Raw genomic sequence first — 13,823 nt, 5'->3', positions numbered from 1 at the left:
AAAATAAAATGCTTTCTTTGTAAACTGGATTAATACTGCTCTCAAAGAGGAGTTTGCCCTTCAATTTAAAGGAAAATCCTTGTATAATTGTTACAATAATGTATAATTTTCATTTGTAAACTTTTTGTTCATCAAATTTTCGAATCTCATTTTATATCGGCTGTTTCTATCAGTATATTCAAACATAATTGTATCTCCCATATATTTTCCTTTCTTTCATTTGACTTTTACAATGATTAAAATGAGCACTGATCTGAGAAACTGAAGCTCACTTCGCTGACCCCTGTATTCTAACTTTACATTAGATTATTATCTCAGCTTCATTATGATACTGGAGCGATACTACTGATGCCAGTTGACTACCATGCTTTCATTTTCCTCAAAAACCTTTGCCATCCTTCCGCAAGACCAGTTTTTCATAAAGCCTGGTTGTACTTCAAATACCCCATCATGCACTGAGTCAACCTTCCTGACCCCTAGCGGCCGTCAGAAGTCATTGTCAGAGGATGCGCTGGAGCAGGATACTTCACCTCCCCCTCTCAATTTACGCAGAGTAACTGTGGCGAGTGTTACCTGTCCTGAACCTTAAATGTCTGATGTAAAAAAAAAAAAATTAAAAAAAGTTTTGCCAAGATTGCCGTATTGGCAGCGCCGGCTCAAGAAGGATAAACCCCTGCCTGTTACTTTTCATGGCGTTTTCTTGCAGCCTTATCATTAAGGCCTAATAGGTAGGGCCGTGCTACTATTACTACACTACTCCTCTTTGCTTATTATGCATGGTGCCACAGGTGGCAGGGTAACGACAACAGTGCGCCGGTTGTGGAGACGGACTTCTCGTTTTATCCTCTTCTATTTGTGGCGAGTGCCACGCCCTCCTGACGCGCCAGGATAAAGTTCAAAAAAGTGTCCTGCAGCTCCAGACTCACAGCGGCACCTAATCCAAAAGGCTCGGCTCGTCCCTGTTCCTTAAAAGAGCAAAGGACTTCCCCCTTAAACGAAGGATTCTCTGTTTAAGCCACTAAATATTCCACCTATCTTCTAAAATAAACCGCTTTTCCCTTCCACACTTAGAGAGGAAGAAGAAGGCATCGATTTTTAAAGATGCTCTGCACCTTTTCCCTCTGAACCTTTGAAGTGTGAGAGGGGAGAAGAAGCGGCTGACTCCACAGCTCCACTTTTCTTTTCCACGTCCTGCAACCGTTTCACTTTGACAGCGGAGGTGCTGATTGGAGAGCGAGCTGGTCAGCTTGAATGATGGCTGGTTGTTGTGTATCGGCGGAGGACAGAGAGAACCAGAGGATCAACGAGGAGATCGAGAAGCAGCTGCGGAGAGACAAGAAGGACTCTCGCAGGGAGCTGAAGCTGCTGCTGTTAGGTGAGCATCACATCGCTGACCAGGAAACGAGCCTGGAGGGTCACCGAGTCTATACAGTCCTTCTCACCCATTCTTAGTGCCTCTTGTCCCATATAGGCCACACGTGAAACTCTGGTATAAATCATATGAAGCAGATGAGGTCGTAATTGTACCCTCAAATGATCTTTTCTGTGCCTTTGCGGCTAAAATGCCATAAAAAAAACAATCGTCCAACACTCTTGAATATGTTCCTGTAATTTTGTTATTTTGGGGGGGAATTTGGTGGACATTCCTTGTGGGAATCCTGAATTATTTGCCATCACTTCGCCGCTTCCTGACCACACCTGGACACAAAGGTAGTCTTATGGCAGGTGGGACTGAAGGCTGTCGACTGAGCTGTATTTGAATTATAATGTATTTGATTATGAATGAATACTTTCATTGATAGCATTGGCCATCATATCCATGCTCTGTATTTTAAGATGTTTAACAGCTCCATAGATGTCATGAATAGTGTGAAGAGGCATAAAGTTTCACATCCAACTTTTCACCTCATTCATATTATTTGTGTCTTTATGTGGCGCTATGGAGCTGTGTGTTATAGTTGTGCCATTGATTTTACGCACGGTAGACCGTTTGAATCTTTAATTAATTTGTCTACTAGACTCATTTAGTTCCCACCTGCCACAGAAATAATGTAAACCGTCACATGCAGAGAGAAACTGGACAAACTGAAATTTGTTACTCACAGCACATTACTTTCCAGTTAAACTCCATGCAGTAGCAGTTCACATTCCCTGTGTGTATTTACCCGTGTTTTTTTAATTCTCTGTGCGTTGGAAGTTTTTTTAGGGTTTGTCCAGGAAGAACTAGAAAAATGTGGGCATTGTCTTGGATAAACTCCAGTCTTATGCTTCATTCGAGAGAGAGCATAACTCAGAGGAAATAATGAATGAAAATATAAATGAGTTGTTAAATGTGCGATTTATTAGAGATGAGACGATAGACGATAAACGTATCTGCCATTGTATTATTCAGTGGCACAGCCTTGCTTCATCGCGATGTTTAGTGGGGGATTTTTTTTTTTTTATGGCGTTAATAGTGTGAAGCTGCTGATGATCATAGGAGTATTTATTTCTCCCTTCTGATCCTGCACTTTTTCCACTGTCTGCAGTGAATGAAGGATGTGCAGCTCTTCTCCTCATATCACGTCATTGACTTTCTAAAGCAGGCCTAAGGCATGAATGTTCCTGTATTATGTTAACTTATGCACTTTTGGCAGCAGCTGACCGATCCAGTGATAGTGGAAGCAGAGAGTATCAGAGCTTTGGACCCATTCTGTATAGGATGCACAGTGGTGTGTTTGAAAGCCATAACTAGCTGCTGGTGGTGCGCTTCATGCAAAACTTATGCAAATTAATGATGGAAGTGAACATTAGTCCTAGGTTGGCACCCACTGTTCTCTACGAAAGGGCTTTTACTCAAACAGAGCGTTAGGTTGCTGCCCACAACAGCTAACATAACATTCATCAGAAATCCCATTGAATTTGCTTTGAAAATTCTTTTGGCCTACGCATTATGGATGGCTTAGATCCGACACAGGTGGTACTTTAAGCATTAAGGGGACCATGTTTCAGTCTATGCTGTCTCCGTTCAGTGCTGCTCAGGTTAACAGATACTCCAAGACCTGCTGGGAAGTTTTTAATAAGTGTGTGGAGCGTAAAAAAACAACAACACAGGAATAAGTTGGTTACGTGGTTAAACAGAGACTGACTGATGGGCAAGAACGGGTGTGCTGTGCTTGAAGATGGTTAGTAACATGAGTGGGAAGGATGGACCAGCATGCAAGTTCAGATTCTTTTTAAATAAATCAAATGTATTCAGACCCCCTACAAAAACAAAACAAACAATAATAAAAAAATAGCACACAACAGCTGTCCTTCTACATTTTCTCAGAGTAAAACAAAGGAGCAAAAACACAAAGGAGCAAAAACACAAAGGAGCAACCCAAACCGACCAGTTTTCTGCCTTCTAAAACCTTTTATATCCTGTCACCTGTGGCCAATCAGGGAGGGTCTCTGCAATCAATGCCACTTTGACTCAGGTGTAATCAATCTCTTCCAATTAGGAGCTGCATGTTGTTCAATTGCACTTTTACAGCAGTATGAATCAAATGTACCTTTCAAGAGGCATAATCCAAACATTTTATCGTCAGATATGCTGGTTTTGCAGGTAAAGCAAAGTAATAAAGGCAATAAGCTGACATAAATGATAAGTGATTACAAATAGATACTGAGTAATCTTTCATCTTCACTACATCTTCACTACTCTGCAAAGTAGTAATCTTTATTGACATGGTCAGAGCCTTAAACCTGACTCGAATAGCTGTAGGAGAGTAAAACCATGTCAACATGGCTCCAGGCAGTTTAGTATATCAGTATTAGGTCATGAGGTTCAGCTGCAATTTGACTGCAAGTTCAGGGAAAACATGGATACAAGAATGTAGGGAGTGAGCAAAAGCATATGAAACATTAAACAAAGCAGAAATCAAGCAAATTTCAAGCATTTCTATGGCCCGTTAAGACATGTAGGACTGTACCCTTCAATAAATGTTGTCCATCCATCCATTCAAACTTAAAACTCATGTAAGCAAAAACACACAAAGTGAATGGTCTTGTTCATGAAGAGTAAAACAGAATAAGTTAATCTGTTTTATTGACACAGAAAGACAGAACATGGGGAAACAAACCGGACTGGGATTTTTTTTTTTTTTTTTTTTTTTTTTAAAGGTTACTCTTTGCAAAGAGAGATTCATTTCTCGTTTGTTTTTCTCAGCGTTTTAGAATTTGTAGCATCTTTCCAGCAACATCCGGATTAACTAATATTAGAAATAACCCTTCCCTTGTTGTTACGAGAAACACTGCCCAATGTTGAAGCCGCTCAATGCAGTAAGACGAAGGACCAAAGACAAACTTGTGTCTAACAGATGCCAAACATTGGCTTTAATTAAATGTCAAAGTGACCAAAGAACACTCAACCAATATACTGAAATCAGGTGCAGGAACGATGATGAGGAGTGAGGGGGAGTAAGTTACGCACACTCAAAGCTCCCGATGCAATTCAAATATTAGCAACACTGATGAAGAGCGATATGCGTTAAACCTCACTGATGTGGTGTTAATAAATGAATTGCATTGGGAGCTTTGAGTGTGCCTAATTTACTTTCCAATCATTCATTAAATGGCCTAAGCTGTCATGTGTTAATTTCCCTAACATTGTACATAAACGACAGTGTCACAATCCATGGTCTTGTACGGTTGGCTAGATTACTAAACCAGGCAAGTAGGTGAAAAGGCTTTCAAATTGTTTTTCCTTTATGTGTAATTTCATTGAAATTCTACTGCATAATGACACACGTCAACTGCCTGATTCACATCCAATACAGTAAACATGAGTCGGTTTATTTTCTTAGATGATTAATTGAATCAGAAGGTTTAATATTGTATATAATATATAGATATATACTGTACTGTATCTACTGTATATACTGTGCATTTTATATTTAATATTTTGTACTGCTATTTTACTGCTATTTTATTGCTTTTCTATTATTCTATTATTATCTTATTGCTTCTGTATGCTGCTGTAGCGAAAAAATTTCCCCTCGGGGATTAATAAAGTAACTACCTACCTACCTACCTAATTCAAAATATGCCCACTGGAGCCACAAAAATAGCCCTCCGTCAGCTGCGCTGATACTAAAACTGGTTTGAGCTCGGACAAAGTGCAATTTCAAAATTGACATCAAAATTACACTGTACAAGTGCATCTTTACCGACACACTCCTTGTTGCACCGTTCCACCCATCTTGGCGAAGCCAGTTTCATGTTGGGCAACGAAAAAAAGCAACTGGTCGCAAGTGTGTAAAAATCCCTTTGCACTGTGAAAAAAAATGCAAATGCACCTGGCTCTGAACCAGCATTGCGCCGGTACAGAAATAGAACCCCTTTTGTCTTATCAGAATCAACTTTATTGGCCAAATCCCTTCAACGTCTTTACTTCTGGACAGAGATGGATGTAAACTGCATTTTGACTGACTGACAGACACATCCAACCGCAAAGCGGTAATACTAGTTTTATTTTGAAACTGTTATTTGCTTGTGCAATAACAGTCTTTGACAACAGTATAGACGACAGGGGTTGTTGTAGTGTGTATGCTATCATACTGTTTAGACTTTAGAAAATCAGTTTGTTTTGTGACTTCTTCTTTTGTGCTGTGTATTTGCCTATAACGTCTCACCTGATGAGTAAGGTTCAGTTGCAAAGTTCGACAGGTGGTTGTAGTTCTTATCTCGGCGACATTAACACCACATTCATTCACACAGCCATCACCGCATCACGTCACCACGCTTTCCCCATCGAGGAAATGTGTGTAGGTGTGAGGTTGTGTTTGTATTTGTGGTCAAATCTGTATATGTGTGAAGTTGTCATGTCTGCTGCCTATCTCTGTAGAGCTACAGCATTTACCATCTACAAGGAAAGTGTAAAATAAAAACACACTCCATATGCAGATGTGCACAACGACGCAAGTGAAGACGAATAAACGTGTTTTTTATCTACAAAAACATACACCTGAAAATGGGGAAAGCTTACGCCAGGGTGCTTGAAAAGAGGCTCTGACCGATTGTTGAATCTCAGATTCAAGGAGAACAATGCAGATTCTCGCCCGGCTGTTGAAACAGTGGACCAAATCTTTACCCTTGTAACTTGAGGGGTCGCGGAATTGTGCCCATCCAGTCTACATGTGTTTTGTGGACTCGGAGAAGACAATGGGAAGCATCTTGTGGGGAATACTGCAGGAACATGGGGTTGCAACTCATTTATTACGCGTTTAGAGTTGTGTACGTATTCTTGGCACAAAGTGAAACACGTTTCTTGTGGGTGTCGTCCTCTGCCAGGGTTGACCGTTGTCACCAAACCTGTTTGTGATTTTCATGGACAGGAATTACTGGCACAGCCAAGGGGAGGAGAATGTCGGGTTTGGGTGTTTCAGGATTACTTCTCTGCTATTTGCACATGATGTGGTTCTGTTGGCTTCATCAGACCGTGAATTTCAGCACGAGCTGGGGTGGTTTGGAGCCGACCGTGAAGCGGCTTAGATGACAGTACCTCCAAGTCTGAGCCATGGTTCTCTGCCAGAAAAGGTGGATTGTTTCTTTGGGGTTGGGGCAAAGTTCCTGGCCCAAGTGAAGGCCTTATGAGCGAGGGAGGGTTGGAGTGGTAGATTGACAGGTGGATTGGTGCGGCATCAGCTATAAAGGAGGCACTGCACTGGACCGTTTTGGTGAAGAAGGAGCTGAGCTGGAAGGCAAAGCTTTCAATTTAGCAGTCGAACTATGTTCTGAAGCTCACCTATGGTCACGGGTTTTGGGTAGTGAATGCAAGTATCAGAGATAGGGAAAGGACCTCGGGCATCTGGAGGGAGCCTGGAGTAGCTGCTTCTTTGCGTCGAAAGGAGCCAGCTGAGGTGGTTTGGTCATCTGATTAGGTTTTCCATGCATGTCCAACTGGTGGGAGTATGTATGTATAAAATGAACAGTACAGATCCAAACAAAACACTGATGTTAGAGCCATTAAAATAATTAAATCAAATTTCCACCTGATTTCCAAATCGTAATCTGGACCAACATGTATCTGATTAACGAATCTGACTGGTTAACACCTAGTGGAAAAGTCCACTCTGCCTCCAATAGGACGGTGACTTGAAAGTCCAGGGACATGAGATATGTCACAATAAAAAATACACTTAAACCTGGAGACATAACGAGCGCATTCTCTTAAGTACAACAGTGCGAAGGTGCAGCATCGTGATTTGCCTGCAATTGCAGTGTTTACGTGCCTTTAATGCCCAAACTGACCTCATCTCCAAGAAACTTGACTTGTAAACAAGGTACATTCAAATGGAGACAATTTGTCTAAGCCTTGTTTTCTGAGATGCACTTGATGCCATGCAAAACAGCCAGGAAACAAGAAGACTGCAGCCACCACCAAGACCGATCGCAGCTTGGAGCCGGGGATACAGCTGCAAGGGTGTCCTCACACACATACACTGTCACACACACACACACACACACACACACACACACACACACACACACACACACACACACACACACACACACACACACACACACACACACACACACACACACACACACACACACACACACACACACACACACACACAAACGCTGCCACTTCCAATGTTCAAGCCTGTTAACAAACACATTTGTTAAACAAATGGATTCAGCGTCATGTAGTCTGAATGAAAAATTAGGAGCTTGTGCTGTTAAAACTGGATCGTGCAAGACAAGAAACCGGGTGTTTGAGTGTAGAGACATCTGTAGGTTTTTGTACCTGTGACTCCAATAAAAAAAAAAAATAAAAAAAAATAAGTAGACAGCCATTAAACTATGACTTAGAGTTTTAAAAATGTAGTTATTATCATGAAATCTAGTTTAGTGGACCTTTTTAGGGAGAGTTTCAGTGTGCGTCTGTGTGACTGCGGGTACAAAGTCGATACGTGTCCAAACACACACTGCTAACACATTACAGAGTTCCATAAAACAATCGAACACACTCATCAATTTGATCTCTTCAGGTCATAAAGACATAAACTAAACAGAGACCGAGTGTCTTGTTAAATGCAATCATGGTGGTTGATAACGTGCTTTTGCAAAATATGACTATGTATTGGTGAAACATTTACTTAACTGACATATGAAACACGCGTCAGTATTTTCCACGAGGCGTCCTTCATTTTCAGATGCATGTGGTGTATATGGTCATTTTACCACAAGTGCCAAGTGAAGCTAAAGTTATGAATGAAAGTGCCACTTAATTAGAGCGTGGTGGCCAGTCCCAGCTCACTAAACACACAGTCCACGCATGGAAATGGTAGAGGTAAAGGTGCTCTGCTGATTGTGCCTAGGATACACTTGTTTTTTTGTTTTTTTTATGTATCAATTATTGCATGGAACTATTTTCTGCTAGCCAAATTGGAGATTTGAGTGAAACTGCTGTTGAAGGATGTCAGCCTTTTTTCTGCACCCACATGTTGATAGGTGTACTTTTGGCAGTCAAATTTACATTCAAATTGTTCAGTTTGCCTGTATGTCCTGCATGGACAAGGTACCAATCGAGAGTTGTCATAGCACTTGCTTGTTGTTAATTTCCCTCAGTTGGGCTCTTAGTAACAAGCTTTGCAGAAACAGATGATCTTTTTATGAAGCTGTTAGTGAATTGTCAGAGCACATACTGTATGTCGAGAAGTACTGTTCAAAGGTACTCATAATTTACTTGCGATAATACTTTTGATTTACTCCTCTACATTTCAAATGGCAGTATTACACTTTTTAGCCTTTTGCATTTGTTTCCCAAATTAAAATGGCAGATTAAGATTATGATTGTAAATGAATAGGTTCCAACAAATGTGATCTGTATGTAGTTTTCATTAGTGTAAAATTTAGCTCTATCTCAACCCGCACCTAAGTGACATTTACACATTAACTATTCAGTAATGATACACTCTGCCTGCATAAGTACTTTAACATTTTTACACTTAAGGTACATTTTACTGTCAATGCTTACTTCCTTTTACTAGTTACACTATGAATGCAGGACTTCTTTTTTAAATGTGATTTTGCTGCTTTTACTTCCTGATCCAGACAGTGTAACCAGTGTAATCTGATTGCTTCTTGTCTGGCGTCACAGTAAAGATGGTTAAAACCATCTGAAACTGATAAATGGTCCTACTCATCTAGCTGTCAACCCTGCTAACAGCTTTCAGAGCTAAAATAGTCAAATTATGCACCGACCAATCATGGAAACACATTGGCCAGGACAGGAACACAACCACTTAAAAACAATAGACAAAATATTTCACGAGTCCGTTTCAAATCAACCCGGTATCGCACCAAAACATGTAACATACCCGCTTGGACTTATGGCACTTATGACCGTTTACCTGTCATGCAATGTGTGTCTACTTTTCAAGGTAGGCCTAACGGTCACACTGACACACTATCCTCTAGTGGACTGGCGGGTGTATTACACACTTTGTCGCGATACGGGGCTGGTCATATCATCGATCAGCGCCCTGTAACCTGCATCTCAGATTCCCGTCTCCTCACACATCCGGCACAAGTTTCCCCTTCCTCATTATTTTGTAGCATGTTAAATTGTAAATAACTATACAAAAAGTATTGCATCGTATATATATAAAAAAAAAAAAAGATGTTGTTGGATTAAACTCTCGCTGTATCTAACAGGTACTGGAGAGAGTGGAAAGAGCACCTTTATCAAGCAAATGAGGATTATCCACGGAGGAGGATACACAGATGAGGACAAGAGGAGCTACGCTAAACTGGTCTTCCAGAACATCTACACGTCAATGCAGACCATGATCCGAGCCATGGAAGCACTCAGTATATCTTACTCTGATTCCCAGAGCGAGGTATGAAGTCAAACTGGGTCGACTTCAGTTAGAAAGGATTGCTGGTTTTGGAGTCCAGGTTTATTTTGTAACATTATTGATGACTTTCTATGCATTTTTTTTTTTTTTTTTGGTCTTTCTTAAGCGCCTTTCAAACTGTCCTTACTCCACAAACTGTTTTGTTTTGTTGATTTAATCAAGTTGATCAGGTCAGGAATCCAGTGTTTGTTAAAGCATCTTTGATTTCAATTTTCTTGCGTTGTGCTTTGAGTCGGCTGGAATATTTAACATACGCAGCGAAAACGTGTAAAACGTTTTTTTTTGTTTTTTGTTTTTAACCTAAACTCGTGTCTTGCTTTTTGCTCTCATAGATCTGTTTCCAAAACATCACAGATTTAAGGGATGGACTACACTGTCAAACATTTTTCACATCTGTCTGTGTGTCTTTAGAGCAAGGCAAACTCCGTCCTGAATGTGGAGGTGGATAAAGTGGAGGATTTAGATCAAAGCCTTGCGGAGGCCATCAAGAGTCTGTGGAACGATTCAGGAATACAAGAGTGCTTCAACCGACGCAGGGAGTACCAACTGTCTGACTCCACCAAATAGTGAGAATGCAACATGCAACTTTGTGTTGCTCAATAGTGTGCGCACAGATATTCCACTCTCCCCAGCTCTGCCAAATAGTTTCCTTAGATATTTTTTTTTTATATTAAAGGGATTTTAGCTCTGCCAATGATGATTATTATTATTCCTCTTTTACTACTTTAATACTATTATTCCTCTACGTGGGCTTGCTCCCGTGTTTTGTGAGTATAATGGCGAACTGTAATGATCACGAGGAGCCCCTTCTGGCCACATAGATGAGTACCTATAGCGGAAGAGAAAATAGCATTAATAAAGTCCCTGCTTTTTGTGAAGCTATTGATAATCATGATAAAAAATAGAATTACATTTTTTTCCTCAGCTCGCTGTTTGTGCTATATTTAGAATTGCAAATTTGGTCTAAATTGAAATGTACTGTTTTTGTACTTCTGTACTGTAGCAAAGCTAACATTATTGTAAGGTTAGTTGACTTTGACCAGCTGCCAGCAGAGACAGCCACCAGCGAGCGGGAACACGGCGCTGCAATTAGATACAGCCAGGGGGACGCAGGCGCTAAAATTGATGTCGCTTTGATTGGTTGTTTCACTGTCAATCAACTGGTCCTAAACCCGTCTCTCACCGCCGACGGTGTAACAACCAATCACAGCAGAGCATTCCTCCCACTGGGCCTATCAGCAAACAGAATACAGGCAGCTTGTGAGAAGTATCAGTGTGCAAGAAAAAGTCACAGTACACAAAAAGTCAAATGTAGAAGTCCCTGTATTGCCACAGGCAAAGGCCCAACATGAGCACTGATTCCACAGAAACAAATGTGATGACAGTGATAACTGTACTCATAAATGACTGCGTGCATTTGGTTTAAATCTATTTAAATTCACATACCGAGCCCTCTTCTCCCTCCGATTGTTTTCTCTGCATATATTGCCAGCTATCTCACTGACCTGGATCGGATTGCCCAGCCCTCCTACTTGCCGGACCTTCAGGACATCCTCAGAGTCCGAGTGCCAACCACGGGCATCATTGAATACCCCTTCGACATGGAGAATGTCATTTTTAGGTGAGCTACATATACATCTGTAATGTCTTTTAACATTTTCCACAGAAACCTCCCACAGACGTCATGGTGACTTATTACGTGGTGGTCTTTTCTGTTGTTGTTTGACGGCAGGATGGTGGATGTCGGGGGTCAGAGGTCAGAAAGGAGGAAGTGGATCCACTGCTTTGAGAACGTCACCTCCATCATCTTCCTGGTGGCGCTCAGCGAGTACGACCAGGTCCTGGCCGAGTGTGACAACGAGGTGAGAGTTCGGGGTCAGCAGCAAACGATGGCCCATTTTTCATGCCTCCGGATCTCGAGGTGTGAATTTGATCCTTTAAAATGTGTGTTTACTGTTGTCTCTTTGTCCGCTGCAAATCCGTCTCAGAACCGTATGGAGGAGAGCAAGGCCCTGTTCAAAACCATCATCACCTATCCCTGGTTCCAGCGCTCCTCCGTCATACTCTTCCTCAACAAGACCGACATCCTGAAGGAGAAGATCATGCAGTCTCACTTAGCCACATACTTTCCTGAATTCACAGGTTAGTCCATTTGGATGCTCGTCTTGGATTGACGTGCAGGAACTGTAGGCCAGGGGTCATCGTGTGCAGGTGGAAAGGTTCTGTCTGTCCAATCATCACTGATGGTCTTTGCAAATTTTGTATCTTAATTGGTTTAATGTGGCTGGCAGAGTCAGGTTTGAATTGTGTGCACATGGCAGCGAGGTTGTTTTTTTTTGCATTTGGGTCTCGAGGCTGAATAACATGCATGTTGTTTCGGGTGCTCGGTGTAGAGTGCGTCTCGACTCAAAATATTCCCCCGTGGGATTTGCTCAAAGTGATGCACTGCATCTAAAGTCCTCTATTTCAACAATCTCCGCAAAAGCCTGAGACCAGATGTATTATGCAAAGATGTTGTGATAAACTTGTGATAGCGACATTGAAAATGTGTAGTAGAAAGCCAGCCGTCCTCTAACACGTTGTGGGAAAAACGCTGATAAGATGCTTTGTGAACTGAGAAAAAAAAAAAAAATCTCCAGACCAAGATTTGTCACATTTGGACCCTCATCATATTTGTAAACCTTCAAATATCAGAGATCCGAGTTTGATTTGTCTTTAGAAAATGATACAAATCATTTGTACGCCGATTTCACACACACACACACACACACACACACACACACACACACACACACACACACACACACACACACACACACACACACACAAAAGCAATCAAATAATATTCAACTTTAATTGCAGGACCTCAGCAGGATACTAACGCTGCTCAAGAATTCATCCTGAAGATGTACCAAGAACAAAACCCGGACAAGGACAAGACGCTGTACCCTCACTTCACCTGTGCCACCGACACGGAAAACATCCGCTTCGTCTTCGTGGCCGTCAAAGACACCATTCTCAGACACAACCTCAAGGAGTTCAATCTGGTGTAAAAAAAATTAAAAAAAAATTAAAAAAAAAAAGGCAGAACACAGCAGAGAAGAAAAGAAATACAAGACTTGTGGAAAGCCAGAATAGTTCACCGTCTAATATTTAACAATAATTTACGCCAAAAATGAAACATTTCGGGTTCTAATATTTTATTTCAAAAGAGCGAGGTCTCTTGTGCCTGTGCAGGTCCAGCCGAAGATAATATGAAACACCGCTGATAGTGTAGGTTACGGCGTCTGAGGTGCACCTTTGTGTAGATGTTGTAGTTTCCATTCTAGTCTTTACTGTATAAAGACATGCTGTAAATGGTACTTGACAGTAGAAATGAGAATGGGAAAATTAGCGGAGAGTAACTGACCCACTGTGTGAACTACACATTTGTGAAAATACACATAAATATGATTAGAGTGCTTTAATGTATAGTGAAGTTATAGATGTATTAAAAAGTTAATAAGATTAGCTCTGTTTTGTGATTTTAAGATGTATAGAAATATTTGTTTGAAATACTGCGCCGCCCGCAAGTGCCGTCTTCACTGGGGACATTCAGCCCAGTCACCGACTTGGTTTCGGATGTAAATAATACGAGATGTGCTACGAAAAACACATCACAGCTGTTTCTGTGAGTAGAAATGAAAATTATATTTATGGTCAGTTTCAATAAACAAATATGGGTATTTGCTAAAGAGTACAACTTGTCTGCTCGAGGTTTTCTTTGTACAAGAACAAATTAAGATGGCATTCAAATTTGAAACACACATTACATTTAATTTGTTTTGAAAACGGCATGAAAAAAAAAAAGAATTAGGACTCTGCAGTGAACATTTTCCTCCCCAGAAACAAAATGACAAACATGAATGGTAAATATGTGATCTTATCAAACTGCAA

General features: G+C 41.0%; 1 protein-coding gene across 1 annotated transcript; it reads left to right on the top strand.

Annotated features, from left to right (window-relative positions):
• The first annotated feature begins 953 nt into the window (after positions 1–953).
• Positions 954–13,478, top strand: gna14a (guanine nucleotide binding protein (G protein), alpha 14a). Its single transcript, XM_069699424.1, has 7 exons — positions 954–1,375; positions 9,685–9,869; positions 10,299–10,453; positions 11,380–11,508; positions 11,620–11,749; positions 11,876–12,029; positions 12,750–13,478. The coding sequence occupies exons 1-7, from the start codon at positions 1,252–1,254 to the stop codon at positions 12,938–12,940; spliced, it is 1,068 nt and encodes a 355-aa protein (XP_069555525.1). The 5' UTR covers positions 954–1,251; the 3' UTR covers positions 12,941–13,478.
• The last annotated feature ends 345 nt before the right edge of the window (positions 13,479–13,823 follow it).

This window comes from Brachyistius frenatus, unplaced genomic scaffold, assembly GCF_029030835.1.
Source record: "Brachyistius frenatus isolate BFR_SWC_R1_liver_20210118 unplaced genomic scaffold, ASM2903083v1 Contig_30, whole genome shotgun sequence".
In the NCBI taxonomy this organism is placed as follows: domain Eukaryota; kingdom Metazoa; phylum Chordata; class Actinopteri; family Embiotocidae; genus Brachyistius; species Brachyistius frenatus.
Note: the sequence above shows the minus strand (reverse complement) of the source record. Positions and strands in the feature narration are given on the sequence as shown.